Below are 16,363 nucleotides of genomic sequence, written 5' to 3' on the forward strand. Positions count from 1 at the left end.
CCTATTCATAATCATTTCAGTGCTACATACCTGACCTGCATCTTCACAGCAACTTAGGTGTGAGCATTGCATTTTATTTTGGTAAAAACCTGTGTGTTTTTTAGTGCTGAAAAACGGCTTCGAGTGAATTAAAAAAAATGTTATTAGAGTAGATTTAGGAAGTTAATTCAACTCTGTTGGAACCCTGTCCAAAGTTAAAGGGTTGATCTACCAGCCAGTTAGAGGAGTAATGTTGATCAATTTTTTTTTAAACCATTTAAATTATTTTCTTCCTTTTCACTGATGCCAGTACGTACAGCGGAATAAACCCATCTATTTACCAGTTTCAAAATACAGCTTAATTTCCGACACGTCCTTGAAAGGTAACACTCCCATTGGTTGTGCTCTCAACCAAACTGTCAAACCATCCAATGGCTGGTGTCATAACTGATCATGTGTGCAGCATCATGGCAGTTGTAGATTAAACAAAGGCAAAGATGGCAGCTTCCTTGGTTGAAAATGATGGGGGAGATTTACATACACTTTAATACCTGGCATGTATCCTCAATGCAAGAGGGCTGTTAGCATGTGGGCATATTAGTCAATTGCAAGGACTGTATAAAGGCCTATGTGCAACGTATCTTTATTAGGATCCTAGATTAGTGAATCCAAATGTATTGGATTGAAAAAAGATTTCAAAAGAAAGCGCAGTTGTAAAAATATGCATTTTGTATCCATTTATGTAAACATGTAATGCATAGCAAATATGATTTATATAGAATATAAATGGTTTGAAACTAGCACAATGATGCCACTGGTGTCAAGTCTTGAGCTGGCAATAAATGTATTTTGTTATGTGGGATAAATATTTGCTGGCTTTGTTTAAATTTCACTGCCTCCACTCATTGTCTATTTGCTTAAATCACAGCCTGAAGTCTGACCCTCCAAATATTTCATGTAATTTTGGAATTTTTTATACTGAGTTTGTGCATAGTTACTCAAAGAACAGAACATTAACCCCTTCTGCAGTGGCAGTTTACAAAAAAAGGTTAACACTTGGGGTATCTTTATTGTACTTAAAGTCTATATCTATCTATCTATCTATCTATCTATCTATCTATCTATCTATCTATCTATCTATCTATCTATCTATCTATCTATCTATCTATCTATCTATCTATCTATCTATCTATCTATCTATCTATCTATCTATCTATCTATATATAGATAGATATGTATAACACTATAAGATTGTAATTGTTTACGTCACCAAATCAACATTTTCACCTATATGAATCATTGTAAATTCTGAATTCAGATTCTAAATTATGAGGGTGTGAATGACAATTTTGGGCTGTTTCACATTAGCCATCCTCTCATTGACAACAGCTAGCCATCAACATGATTACTAAAGTTAGTACATCAATCTCCCCCCACCTGAGCTATTGTGTTCTGACAGTAAGATAGCCTCCCCTACCATATTGCACCAGTCAGAGCTCCCAGCCTTTGGCTGAGAGCGCTGATTGGATGCCAATTGGGAGACCATTTTTGGTCATGCCCCTTCGACAGAAGCTGGCTGAACGGCTGGCTTCTGTCGGACCGGCTGTCGTACAAACAGGCCAAATGTTGACCGGTTTCTATTTAATCGGCCGGTGCCGCCCATGTGTACAGCCCTTTAGGGGCAGGTAAGAACTCTCAGTTGCTAGAGAGTTGTTGCTAGGAATAGCATCCCTAGTGTGTCTTGGTATGTACATTGCAGAGGTTAGCATTCTTCTCAAATTGCCTATAGTTTTTGGATATTTAAACGAGAAGTTACAGAGTTACATAGTTAGATGGGTTTGAAAAAGTTTGAAAAAGAAAGAAAGTCCATCTAGTTTAACCAATAAAAAAGGGAAAAAAATAAAATATTCTACAAAAACAAAAACAAATCATGCAATCCTATATACACAAATCTATATCCACAGTTGATCCAGAGGAAGGCAAAAAACCCTAGCAAAGCATGAACCAATTAGCTCCGGGGGGGGGGGGGGGGGTTTGGGGGGTTTGGGAATTCCTTCCTGATCCTCCGAGAGGCAATCAGATATTCCTTGGATCAACTTTACCTTTAAATGGTAATATCCAGTTATATTTTTTACATTTAGGAGAGAATCCAGACCTTTTTTAAAGCAATGTACTGAGCTGCCCAGATCCAGGTCTTGAGGGAGTCTATTTCACATTTCACAGCTCTTACTGTAAAAGGAGATTTTTTTTACCTTATTTGGAGATTAAATTGCTTATCCTACAGACATAAAGAGTGCCCCCTTGTCCTCTGCGATGACCTTAAATAAATAACTCAACACCAAGTTCACTATATGAACCACTTATGTATTTATAAATGTTGATCATATCTCCCCTTAATCTCCTCTTCTAATTAGCGAATAAATTCAATTCTTTCTTCATAGCTAAACTCCATGCCTCCACGTGGAATTAAACAAAAAGAAAAAACATTCATACTCATCTATGTGGCTGCAGCATTGGATTGCATCTGTCTCCTGCTGGCTCTACACCGAGAACTGAGCAATCAAAGACCATTGAGCACAGAGTTGTGACCATCAGTCACTGGCTGTCTGCTCTGCGCCTCCAGTGCTCACTAGAGTTCTGGGCTGTGGAGGGGGCAGATACAGCTGGTTCAGGCGCTCACTGAGCACACTGAGAGGATGAGTCAGCTGTTGGTCAAGCAACTGGGCAGATCCCAACATTATTGTTGGAATATCTGCAGAGCCTGATCTTGCTCTGTGATGTCAGCTGACTTTAGCGCACTGTAGGCTAAATCTGGGTCAGATGAATGCAGAACTAAGTGCACTCCTGTGATCCACAGGAGAAGTATGACCAAAAGATCTTTGGCCCTACTTCTCCTGTAAGCTGTAGATATGTCATACTGGCTTTATCATATGCACATTTACATACGTATGACTTTTACGGAACAAACTGTGTGGATTTATACATGAAAGAAAAAAGAATTTACCGTATACATTTTTTTTAACAACCCTCCATGTCTTAGCAGATTTTAGATAAAAATTAAATGGCCATGTAACAAATATATCTATCATACTCTTTATCAATATTGGTAATAAAAGTGACCTCAGCATCTTGGTACATACATCCTATTAAGACTTGAGTTAAGAAATAGCAAACTTTATATCTTTTACTTATATATATATTACATAATTTCTCAGCATTTAGTTATAATAGATTGGCCATCTACTATAATGATAGATACGTACAGTATGAGTTTACATCCTTAGAAAACCAAACAACATACATTGATGTTTAGTATAATTATTTTAGCTTTAGTTAGAGGAAATACTTACATTCTTGCCAGTTTTGAGGTAATAATATGAAATATTTCTTAAGATAAGCTTTCTTCAATCTTCAGACTTCTTTCAGACATCACTCATTGTATATGATTGATTTTAGTATGGCATACTTTAGTCAGCCTCATGTTAGTATGCTGTCAAATTCTCGAATTATGTTATTAGTTTAGAAAATACAAATTGGTATTGAATTCCCTTTTCATGTAGGTGAACTTGTCAGCTGATCTACAACTTTTTGTGTTTATTTCATAATAGCATGCCAAATATAGTTTATATCAATAGCATTAGGTAACATATGTAGTCTAAGTAGGTGTTTTACGAAAAAATACTTTTTTTTTATAAGAACTGGCTCATTCAATAAGCCACTTCAAAGAGCAAAAGGAATGTTAAAACTGTTGGACTCCATAAAAACAGCAGTTTTCGGTGTTAAAGTAGTTGTGGATATGTAATGTTATAGACACTTTCTTATACAACTATTAGGTACCATCCTCCGCACCGCCATCAATGTCATCCCTTCCACGCTACGCTCCACAAGCGATTCGAGCTTTGCTTTCAGATCGCTCTACTGCAGGGTAGTCTTCCCAGTCACGATTGCAGCGGTGAGAGCCGGTGGTGCGGAGGACGGTCTATGTGGACAGCTTTACCCCAGATGCCTGCATACTTAGATGTGCCTCTTTTAATCATCAACCATGTGAGTTGCTAAATGTTGTACCTTCATTAAATACAACCATATTGCTACACTTAGAGGCGCCTCTCTTCTCTTATATACTCGGTAGCTCCTGCTGGATTTTGCTTCTAATCCTCTTGTGGAAGCTTCCATTTGTGGATGGACATTTTATGGTTATACAACCTATTACATTGCTATAATCTTTTTATATGGACTATAAACTGAAGGACTTATGAATAAATGGTTGTGGAATAAATCCTCTGAGTTTTCATTACACGAGTGCTTTGGATTACAAACATGTTTCCAGAACAAATTATGCTCGCAATCCAAGGCTTTACTGTATTCTGTTAACTTGTGCTGTTGTATTGTATATAAAAAGCCATTTGTTTCATGAATTCAAAATAGTGGTAACAATTTTTGTAACACTTTATCATTATCTCACATTTATTTATTTTTTTTCTAACCACAGCAATGATGTCCTATATGTCTGTCATCTTCTTGTGGGTCACTCTTGGATTAACAATGTCTGCCACAATTCTTGTTGTCCCACCAATTATGTTTGAAAGCCATTTATATATATTTAAAACTATGGCCACTGCTTTAAAAGAGAAGGGCCATCAAACTGATTTTCTTGTTTCTGAAGGAAGAGAAATCCCACCATCAAGTCATTATCAAATTCAACGATACCCAGGGATTTTTAACAGCACCACATCAGATGAATTTTTACAGTTGAAAATGAAGAATATATTCTCTGGGAGATTTACAGCGTTAGAACTGTTTGACATTCTTGACCATTACTCCAAGAACTGTGATATAATGGTGGGTAACAGGGAACTAATGGAACATCTGAAGAAGGAAAAGTATGACTTGGTACTTGTGGATCCCAATGAGATGTGTGGATTTGTCATAGCCAATATTCTGGAAGTGAAGTATGCAGTTTTTTCTACTGGACTTTGGTACCCAGCTGAAGTTGGTGCTCCAGCACCTTTATCATATGTTCCAGAGTTCAACTCTCTTCTCACAGACCGTATGGACCTACTGGATAGAATCAGGAATACAGTTGTTTATCTTGTCTCTCGGTTTGGAGTAAATTTCTTAGTTTTACCAAAATATGAAAGGATAATGAAGAAATATAACGTTTTGCCTTCAAAATCCATGTATGAATTGGTCCAGGGAAGCTCTTTGTGGATGCTTTGTACTGATATTGCTCTGGAATTCCCAAGACCTACACTTCCAAATGTTGTATATGTGGGAGGAATCCTTACCAAGCCTGCCAGTCCACTACCACAGGTAGGGATCTAGTTTTATTTGTCTGGAAATATTTAATTAATTAAGTTGTTGCATAACGTATTGCTTTGTTTTCCTTTGATTCAGCATGTTTTTGTATTTTTTTTTAATATAAAAGCTATTATTAGACATACTGTATATAACTACTCAAATATGAAACTACAAGCACTGTAGTGTAGATATTTTTAGCCCTTTGAAAACTGGGCAAGGTGGCATTCAAAGTAGAGTCCCAAACCTAAAACCGGCATTTTACATTTCCAGGACACAAAACATTGTACACAAGCTTATGTTACAAAAAAAGTCTCTTGTCCTATATAAAATATAATTAATGTGTGCTGTGCTTCCAATCTCAAATTTATAAATGTGAAGTAACATGGAAAACAGCTAAATACCAACCTAATAATAGTGTAATTCATACTCATCCAGTGTTGCACTATATCACTTATTTAAAAAGTGACAGATAAAGTATTCACACCCCTTGAAATTTTCACACATTTTGTCATGTTAGGACCAAAAGTGTAAATGTATTTTATTGCGATTTTATGTGATAAACCAACAGAAAGTGGCACATAATTGTGAAGTGTAAGGAAAATGATAAATGTTTTTTTTTTTTTTTACACATAAATATCTGAAAAGTGTGGGGTGCATTTGTATTCAGTCTCCCTGAGTCAGTACTTTGTAGAACCATCTTTCCCTGCAATTACAGCTGCAAGTCTTTTTTGGGGATGTCTCTACCAGCTTTGCACATCTAGAGAGCGAAAAGTCTGCCCACGTTTTCTCTGCAAAATTACTCAAGCTATGTCAGATTGGATAGAGAATGTCCGTGCTGAAGAAAAGCATCCCCACAACATGATGCTGCCATCACCATGTTTCACGGTGGGGATGGTGTGTTCAGGGTGATGTGCAATGTCACTTTTCTGCCACACATAGCATTTTGCTTTTAGACAACCACATTTAATTGTGGTCTCATCTGACCAGAGCACCTTCTTCCACATGTTTGCTATGCCACCCACAATGCTTCTTGCAAACTGAAAACAGGATTTCCTTTCAACAATGGCTTTCTTCTTGCCACTCTTCCATAAAGGCCAGATTTGTGGAGTGCACAGCTAATAGTTGTCCTGTGGAGAGATTCTCCCACCTGAGCTGTGGATCTCTGCAGCTCCTCCAGAGTTATAATGGGCCTCTGGCTGCTTCTATGATTAATGCTCTCCTTGCAAAGTATGTCCGTTTAGCCTGGTAGGTTTTCGGTTGTGCCATACTCTTTCCATTTTCGGATGATGGATTGAACAGTGCTCCATGAGTTGTCCAAAGCTTGGCATATTTTTCTATAACCTAACCCTGCTTTAAACATCTCCATAGCTTTATCCCTGACCTGATCTGGTAGGTTCCTTGGCCTTCATAATGCTGTTTGTTCTTTAACAAACCTCTGGGGGCTTCACAGAACAGCTGCATTTACACTGACATTAAAGTAAATACAGGTGGACTCTATTTACTAATTAGGTGACTTCTGAGGGCAATTGGTTCCACTAGATTTTAGTTAGGGATATCAAAATAAAGCGGGGGGGGGGGGGATGGTGAACACAAATGCACACCATACTTGTCAGATATTTATTTGTAAAAAAATGAGAAAAACATTTATCATTTTCCTTCCACTTCACAATTATGTGGCGCTTTGTGTAGGTCTATCATATACAATCTCAATAGAATACATTGATGTTTTTGGATGTAACATGACAAAATGTGGAAAATGTCAAGGGGTATGAATACTATTAATATTTCAAGGCAATGTATGTGAAGGACACTATTATTACGTTGCTATTTAGTTGTTGTGTATGTTACTGTATTTCACATTCATAATTTTGAGATTGGTAACACAGCACACATTAATTATATTTTATATTATTTATGAATTATGTAAACACAATTTTGTGCGTGCAGCACCCCACAGAGCATTATTTGGTTCTTTTTATAATTTGAGAGTTATTTATTGGTAGCGCAGGAGTTATAGCACATATCATTTCCTATATATTCATATACCAAAACAGAGTTTCATTGAAGATTCCCATTTCAAGTTCTCAGGATAATGCTTCCATAACTATGAAGTGAAAATAGGGTAACTCCATCAATGGAACAAGAAGATTTGAATCTATGACAGCACCCTACTATCACTGTAGGATTAGTAAAGGACAATAAAGTTGACTGCATATCCTTGTCTCTTTGAACTAAAGCATTGCCAAAAACTCTAATTGATTAGGGAACATATATAAAAGTTACTTTAATGGTTATTACATAATTAAAACCTGGCATGTGTGGTCAGCTTTAGCCGATGCAGCAGATTACCTCGACTTTATGAATTTGCACAAAAAAGGGATGATCAGACCAGTTTCCAACCAATTGTCCATGTACAATTGTCACATTATTAGTATTGTTGAGGTGGAATGACCAAAAAAGTAACATACCTAAAAAAATTAAGTGTTTTGAAGAGTTATGCCGTGTACACACGACCGGACTTTCCGGCAGAAAAGGTCAGACGGAATCATTTCATCTGATATTCCGATCGTGTGTGGGCTTCATCTGACTTTTTTTTTTTAAATTCTGACGGACCTAGAAATAGAACATGTTTTAAAGCTTTCTGATGAAATCAATTCCTATCGGGAAAACCGCTCGTCTGTATATTATTCCAACGGACCAAATACAACGCAAGGGCAGCTTTGGCTACTGGTTATTGAACTTCCTTTTCTAGTCCCGTCGTACGTCATTGCGTTCTAAGTGAACGGACTTTGGTGTGATCATGTGTAGGCAAGTTCGTTTCAGCGGAACTCCGTCAGAATGATCGTCAGAGTTTATTCTGATGGAAAGTCCGGTCGTGTGTACACAGCAAAGCAAATTCCAAAGCTCTGATAGCATTGCACCCTAAGCCCTTGTACACACGGTCGGACATTCCGACGGAAAATGTAAGTAAATTTTGTTGCGCTAGAAGCATAAAGAAACCATAAATAAAGAAATAAAAAATATATAGCAGCTAACACAAATATTGCTGGAAAACAATATAGAAACAAATATAAATGATTATATAGCGCTTTTTTTAAATAAAAAATAAATTGATAATGAACGGGTTCCAGTGAGGTATTCTTTATTGCAATGATCGGATTCAAATTCATATGCAGAATAAGGGGATGATCGTATTCAAATTCATATGCAGAATAAGGGGAACCACCACCAACACCCAAAATCACTGACTCTTACCATCGGTCTGCAAACCAAACACATGTCAGATTGAATCAGAGAAGATCATATATCCCAATTTTTCTTTATCAACACGAATATGGTCCACTCAAAGAAAACCGTCCAATGGGAAAATCTTTTTCCTCCTTGCTTAGCACTCCGCTTCCCAGGAGTTCCTCAAATTAGTTATTTTTAGAAAAGTAATTCTCCCAGTAGCCATAGAAAATATAAAAAGAGTGGTCTCATTGCGCAGATTTAATGATAAGCCAATAGCTTTTTATTAAATAAAAATATGTTCAACTCACATTTATGATGAGGTAAAAAAGGCATAAAATAATAATCAGCAGCATACAATAAAAAGGATAGAGACCACTCCCGTGCTCGTTCTAGTGTCACAAGTCTCTCGTTCGCCCGACGTTTCGCCACCAACGTGCGTCCTCAGGGGCATGACCGTGACAATAGAGAGAGAGCTATATATAAAGATCATAAAATCAATCTATCAATTAAAAAATTTACCCTTATGCAGGTGTCATTATCAGGCTGTAATGAACATCTCCATTCAAAAGCACACATCCCCGCCATGTTCAGCGTGCGTTCCACCGCAAAAATTAATAAAGCTACCCGAATAGGCAACTTCCGGTCCGCCTTGCGTTCCAAAACACCGGAACTTCCGGTTCATGATGCGTTCCGGCGGCCGAAAATGCTTTAAAAATCGGAAACAACAATAAAGAATAATACCCCTTATAGTCCGATGCATAAGAACAATGCACCAGGAACCAAGCTACTCGACCGGATGGGTATTTAAACCCATCCGACTATAATAACGAATGTTCACCCTAACAAGCCGTCCGGTCGACCCGGAAGTGACGCATGTCTCCTGACACGGGTCTTCCGGTATAGCCCTGCGTTCCAACAACCGGAACTTCCGCGCTAGTCACGAACTTCCGACGGAAAATGTCCGATTGGACCGCATTGTCGGATAATCCGACCGTGTGTGGGCTCCATCGGACTGTTTCCATCGGAATATCCGACGGACCAAGTTTTCCAGCTTGGCTATAAAACTTTACGACAACGTGATCCGATCGGACCTTGTCCGATCATGTGTAGAGAATTCCGATCGGACAAAGTGCCTCGCATGCTCAGATCAAATTCCTACACCAAAGCTATTGGCTACTAGCCTGAACATAGTCCCGTCGTAATGAAATAACGTCACCACGTTCTGAACGATCAGATTTTCCGACAACTTTGTCCGACCGTGTGTATGCAATAGTTTCGGACAAAATCCGTCGGACAAAATCCGACGGATTTGGTTGTCGGAATGTCCGACCGTGTGTACAAGGGCTAAGACTCGTGTAGGTGATATGGCAAAGTAGATGAAGTGTGATACTTTCCTCTCCTAATGTATGACTTTCCCGTCTATTGCACATTTTTAAGAGTAATTGCATACTAGCTTCAGTTAAACCCTCCCGCCGAGGTGGGCATTTGGGGTCATGTGACTGCTGTGATTGGCTGTCTCAACGGTCACATGATTGGAAATCTTCTGATCGCTAGTATGCTCTCAGCGCCGTAAATGGTTTACACAGGACCGCATATATGTGAATAGGTTAAAGTTAATCTTTCTTCTAAAAAGAATGTGTTATACTTGCATACTTTTATACTTTGACCAATGTAACTATGTATACAGTGTATCATATATGTATATACATATATACCCCTGGAGGCTGGAAATCACTTAAGTAGACATTGCTACACCAGTGATCTCCACTTGCTCACTAGCTGAGTGGCTTCCATGCTGCTTTATGAACAGAGGAGATTGACAGCTTGACACAGGCGCCATTCAGAAAATGCTTTGTATTTAATGGATTAATGCAAAGCGTTGTCTGAGTGGGCGAGGTGTAGAGCGTGGCGTCATCACCCTGTCTTTTCACCTAGTCCAACCTCTTTTGTTTGAATACAGCAGGGCCAGCTTCCAGGGACATTGGCTAGTATATACAAGCTGGACCAATGTAGAAAATATTCACACCTGGAATTCTTCTTTAAAGTATAACTAAAGGCAAAACTTTTTTTTTTTTAGTTTTGAATAGAGGGGAGATGGATTAGAATGGCTATCAGTTTTTATTGCTGTCTGTGCCCTCTGTTAAGGAGATGCCTCTACTCTATTTGCCTTGTTTACCATTATCATTAAAAGGGAAAGTAACAATAAAAACAATGTGGGGTTATCCCCAGAAAAGTAATAGAGGAAAATCTTCCAAAGGGGACACTAGTTCTGGTGAGCTGGGGTACAAAAGAATTCCCTTAACCGCATGGCAACCAGCTGCGCAAATCGATGTCATGGTACGTCGGTACAATAGATGTCCCCTGCTCACCCATGGAGCCAATGCGAGTCCCCGGGGTCATGATCGCTCTGGGCACACAGAGAACCGGGATCTGTGTGTGTAAACACACATTTTCCAGTTCTCTGAGGAGAGAACAGACAGATCATCTGTTCATAAAGAGTATAAACAGATGATCTGTCATCTCCCCTGCACAGTCACACCCCCCCTTCAGTTAGAACACACAATAGGACACACTTAACCCCTTCATTGCTCCCTAGTGGTTAATCCCCCTTACTGCCAGGGACATTTTTACAGTAATCAATGCAATTTTATAGTACTGATTGCTGTAAAATTGACAATGGTCCCAAAAATGTGTCAAAATTGTCAGACATGTCTGCCATAATGTCTCAGTCCCGATAAAAATCACAGATCGCCACCATTACTAGTAAAAAAAAAAGAATAATAAAAATGCCATAAAACTATCCCCTATTTTGTAGATGCTATAACTTTTGCGCAAACCAATCAATATATGCTTATTGCGATTTTTTTAACCAAAAATATGTAGAAGAATACATATCGGCCTAAACTGAGGAAAAAAATTGTTTTTTTTATATATTTTTGGGGGATATTTATTATAGCAAAAAGTAAAAAATATTGCTTTTTTCCAAAATTGGCGCTCTTTTTTGTTTATAGCGCAAAAAATAAAGACAGCAGAGGTGATCAAATAACAATAAAAGAAAGCTCTATTAGTGGGAAAAAGAGGACGACAATTTTGTTTGGGAGCCACATTGCACGTCCGCGCGATTGTCAGTTAAAGCGACACATTGCCGAATCGCAAAAAGTGCTCTGGTCTTGGGCAGCCAAGTGGACCGAGGCTGAAGTGGTTAATTTGCAGGGATTTCCTCTCACTTCCTGTTTGGCTATGGGACAGGAAGTGAAGGGAAATCTCCCCGATGGGACATAGATGATGAAAAAAATCTGACAAGGGTTTTAGCCCTCCCTTACTCTATCCAAAATGTAAAAAAAAAATAGTTTGGCCTATAGTTTTACTTTAAGATAATACAGGTAATAAACAAAGTAATATAATTAAAAAAAAAAACTAGTTGATCCCAGTGAAGTCAGGAAGGGTGAGATTCTAAAAGAATGCTGGGCTACGATCCTCCCATGATAGGAATTCAATAAATTCACATTTAACTCTTATATAGTCTGTATTACTGAAAAAAGCCCAAGGCTACGTGGTTTATAAATAGTATGATGTGCTGTCAGCTGGTTTTCTTTTACAGACAAACAGTAATTAAGCAGTTATATCTTATAGTTGTCTTTAAACATAAAATCATTTTTCCTTTGTCATAAATATGAAGATCAGGGAAAAACTACGCAGTTCATACTTCATATGGACCCAGCCTGAGGGTTGGGAACTCACGACTTTTTTAATGGCAAAATGTGAAAAATGTACAGAGGAAGCTATTTTTTTTTCTTTACTGCTAACTTGATATTTGAAAACACCATCAATATTTAAACAATTTGTAACTGATAGCAGTACACACAGCATGCAATCTGCTTCCATATACATCCTAGTGTATAGCGTTCATGATCAGGAATGTGTAATGCACAGAGTGCTGAGGTCATCAGTACATAATTCACAAAGTGCAGGGGTCAGCAGTATCTATTGTAATACGTAAAACACACAGAGTGCTGGGGTCAGAAGTACTTAATCTGCAGATGCAGTGATCAAAAGTAAGTAACACACACTAACGCTTCCCTCTCAGCTCAAATCCCCCTCATACCAAACCCCTCTTATCCCTTCAACCCCTCAACCAAACATTCTCCAGCACAGATCTCTCCCATCCATCTATAAATTCCAGTCACTAGACCTCACATACAGTGGAAGTGCAGAATGAGGGAAAGGCGTATCCAAGGTTATGTCATATGACCCATCAGAGCTGGGGATAATCTTTATCTTAGGTCTAATCATGGGTAAACAGAAGGTGGGGGCTGCATCACAGGTTGCAGTGGCAGCAGGGCTGGTGCAAGGATTTTTGACACCCTAGGCGAAACCTAATTTTGCTGCCCCCTCGACTCCACCCCTGACTCCACCCTCTTTTTCCTGCACATATATACCCCACCTTTTTAGTGAATTGCCCATCAAATGCAGCCCACAAGCGCCCATCAAATTCTGCCTCACCAGCACCTATCAAATGCAGCCTCACCAGCACTCATCAAATGCAGCCTCAACAGCACCCATCAAATCTAGCCTCACCAGCACCCATCAAATGTAGCCTCACCAGCGCCCATCAAATGTAGCCTCACCAGCGCCCATCAAATGTAGCCTCACCAGCGCCCATTAAATGTAGCCTCACCAGCGCCCATCAAATGTAGCCTCACCAGCGCCCATCAATGAATGTTTGCTTGCTTCCATTCATTCGGGTGTCAGGACACAGACACAGTCCTCCGCCGCCACTGAGCCTCTGACACTATGTGTAAACAGAACAGCGGCTGCCTGCTGATGCTGAGACTTAGTTGCTTGCTGCAGAGAGAAGAGAGTAGGAACACCAGTGGCCAGGTGCCCTAGGCAGCAGGGTGCTCTAGGCGGCTGCCTAATTTTCATAGTGGTAGAACTGGCCCTGAGTGGCAGTGTTGCACTGAAAGTTAAAAATGGAATAAAAAATGTTGGGTGGTCATGGCCTCAAAATCTGGGGCACCTTGCAAAAGATGTGGAGCCCCAGTGCTATTCATGTACATCTCCAGAATTCAACCCTTCCTGACTAATGACACCACAAAGAAATGTATTCATTCCCTGATTATTTCCCGCCTTGACTACTGCAACTCTCTCCATAATGGCATACCCTTAAGCAGGCTATCCCCCCTTCAGTCTATTATGAATTCTGCTGCTAGACTAATACACCTCACTAACTGATCCGTGACTGCTGCTCCTCTCTGCCAATACCTTCAATGGTTCCCCCTACCCCACCATGTAAAATTCAAAACCATAACATGCAAGGCCATTCACAACATTGCCCCCCTCTACATCTGCAGATATCGCCCAAATCGTCCCCTCTGCTCCTCCCAGGACCTCCTGCTCTCTAGCTCCCTTGTTACCTCCTCCCATACTCGCCTTCAAGACTTCTCCAGAGCCCCTCCCATCCTCTGAAACTCCCTGCCCCAGTATATCCGATCAGTCCCTACCTTGTCCACCTTTAGGAGATCCCTGAAAACTCATTTATTCAGAGAAGTCTATCCCACACCCACCTAACTGTCCCGGAGCCACCCCCATCAAATCATTCTCTGCAGCTATTACCTTTTGTACCACCACCCCCTCCCTTTAGAACGTAAGCGCTATGAGCAGGGCCCCTCCGTATCTTTTATATTGAACTGTATTGTAATTGTGTTGTCCCCCTATACATTGTAAAACGCTGCGTAAACTGTTGGTGCTATATAAATCATGTATAATAATGTACATGCTGGGCTTTGTTTGGCTAAGGTGACCAGGTGAGTGGCAGCTAAACATTTAGACATTAAACAATTTCAGATAAAGAATTCAATATCTTCTGCTTATTTTACCTTACATCATAGACTTTATTGTAGATTGTTTTTAAGTGCTGCATTTACTGTTTTTATTATAACAGGATAGTGTACATGCAACATAAAACCTCATTGTTAAGTTATCAATGTTCAGTTTGTTAGTAGCTTATAAAAGTTTGCATTGCATTTGCAATATATTCTGTTATTTTTTTTGGTGTGACCAATATTAGATGCTGCTATTGTTAGCTGAAAGGAAATCAAAACATCAGAAAAGGATAGAAGCCTTTTGTTGGTGCTACAGGAATAAGAAAGTCATGGTACCATTTTTTTTTTTTTGTGACATTTTTAGCTAGTTTTTAGTGACATGGCTGCAAACAATTGATTTACTTATTCTAATTCTAAAAGTATCGGCCTCAAACACCCTAATCCTTGGACATGCCGCACAGTACAAACACCCAAGGCAGTAATGACTCAAAAGCTAACATTCAAAACCCTATCTGGCCTTGCCAACAATAGTATTAACACCCATTAGCGCTTACCATCTGGCCTAAGGCCAACCCTATCCAAATACGAGGCCTTACACTATTCTTTAAATTTTTGTTGCTTACCTAAGTCATTATCTGTCTGAGTACAAGGACAGCCTAAAGACCTTTTCTCCCCTGTGAGAAGGAAGTATGGGAAAATGTTCACTCAGAAAGGGGCAGAAAAATCACTGGACACTTGATGGTATGCCTCAAGTGTTTAAAGTTTAATATGTAACTTTGAAGCCTTAGTTATGGGCTATAACGTAAAAAGCTCATCTGCTCTTTGTCATGTTACACCTTAACCACATCAGTATTCTTGCTCTGTTAAAATGGCACTGCAGAGCCACAGCCCATTTTTTTAAACAAGAAATTACTGTGGGAAGGTGTACATGGGTCTTTGTGGGTTCAGTGCTGGCACAGCCAGCCTAGAACCTTACCCTCCACGCTCAGATTGACCTGACTGATGCACCATTCATTTCTTGCCTATTTTTGTGTAGCAATAGAACAGCGTTGGCCTATATATGATTCATGTTTGCTAGTACATACATATATCAAGTTGCTTATATCCTTACCTTAAGTAATATACTGTTTTATGTCCATTGTTTACAGTACGATACTTTGATTTCTGTGACCTGCGTCATAACAGCAAGGGATTGAGTTCCCTGTGCAGCTGGTTAAATATGGCTCTCAGTTCTGGTGGTATGGGTTTGGGTATACAGGGTTGTTTTAAAGTGTTTTTAACCTTTGTGATGTACCTTGTGAGGGTCCGGATATCACATCCTCATTCTAATGACTGATTTACATCTATTGGATCTTTTTTTTTTATATCTATAAGCTTTTTTTTCTTAGTATTGCTATAATCTATGGTGGTGCGGGAACTTTTATTAAGGGATTTGTTGTATGCGTATTTGTTGTGTTGCATGTCATTTGATGAACATGCAGTGGTGCTAGTTCATTTATGTTTGATGGTTAGCCAGTATTACACTGTAAATACAAAAAAGGTATAAAAGAAAATCAATGAAAATAGATAAAAAAGTTGTGATGTTAAATAGATGATGCATTGAATGTTAGCTGGCATTTGTCACAATTCATGTTTGCATAAAACAGACTTGATCTCACCTTATCATTGCATTATGTCCCTGTCACTTCACATCTATACCCCCCAAAAAAAAAAAAAAATATATATATATATATATATATATATATATATATATATATATATATATATATATACATATACATACACACACACACACACATATATATATATATATATATATATATATATATATATAATTCATATAAAAGTATTACAAACAAAACCCTTATTTGCGTGCCCCCCTCCAAAAAACAAGCCAAAACCGAATATGTTTGGACTGACTCCAAAGCCAAGAAATTAATTGCATCCATATCTAAATTGAAAATGTATAGGAACAAAAAGGCTGGGCTCCTAATGAGATTATTAAGACAAGATTTTAATATGGAAAATAA

The 16,363-nt window shown here is 38.8% G+C and overlaps 1 protein-coding gene across 1 annotated transcript in view; it reads left to right on the top strand.

Annotated features, from left to right (window-relative positions):
• The window catches only part of UGT8 (UDP glycosyltransferase 8), a 170,361-nt gene that overhangs the window by 51,737 nt on the left and 102,261 nt on the right, over window positions 1-16,363 (top strand). Inside the window, exon 2 of the mRNA XM_077476809.1 lies at window positions 4,469-5,289. Coding sequence (XP_077332935.1) covers window positions 4,471-5,289 — 819 coding nt within the window. The 5' untranslated portion in view covers window positions 4,469-4,470. The remainder of the gene's footprint in view (window positions 1-4,468; window positions 5,290-16,363) is intronic.

The sequence above is a fragment of the Lithobates pipiens genome, unplaced genomic scaffold, assembly GCF_037356315.1.
Source record: "Lithobates pipiens isolate NorthernLeopardFrog02 unplaced genomic scaffold, aLitPip1_a1.2 Scaffold_13, whole genome shotgun sequence".
Taxonomy (NCBI): domain Eukaryota; kingdom Metazoa; phylum Chordata; class Amphibia; order Anura; family Ranidae; genus Lithobates; species Lithobates pipiens.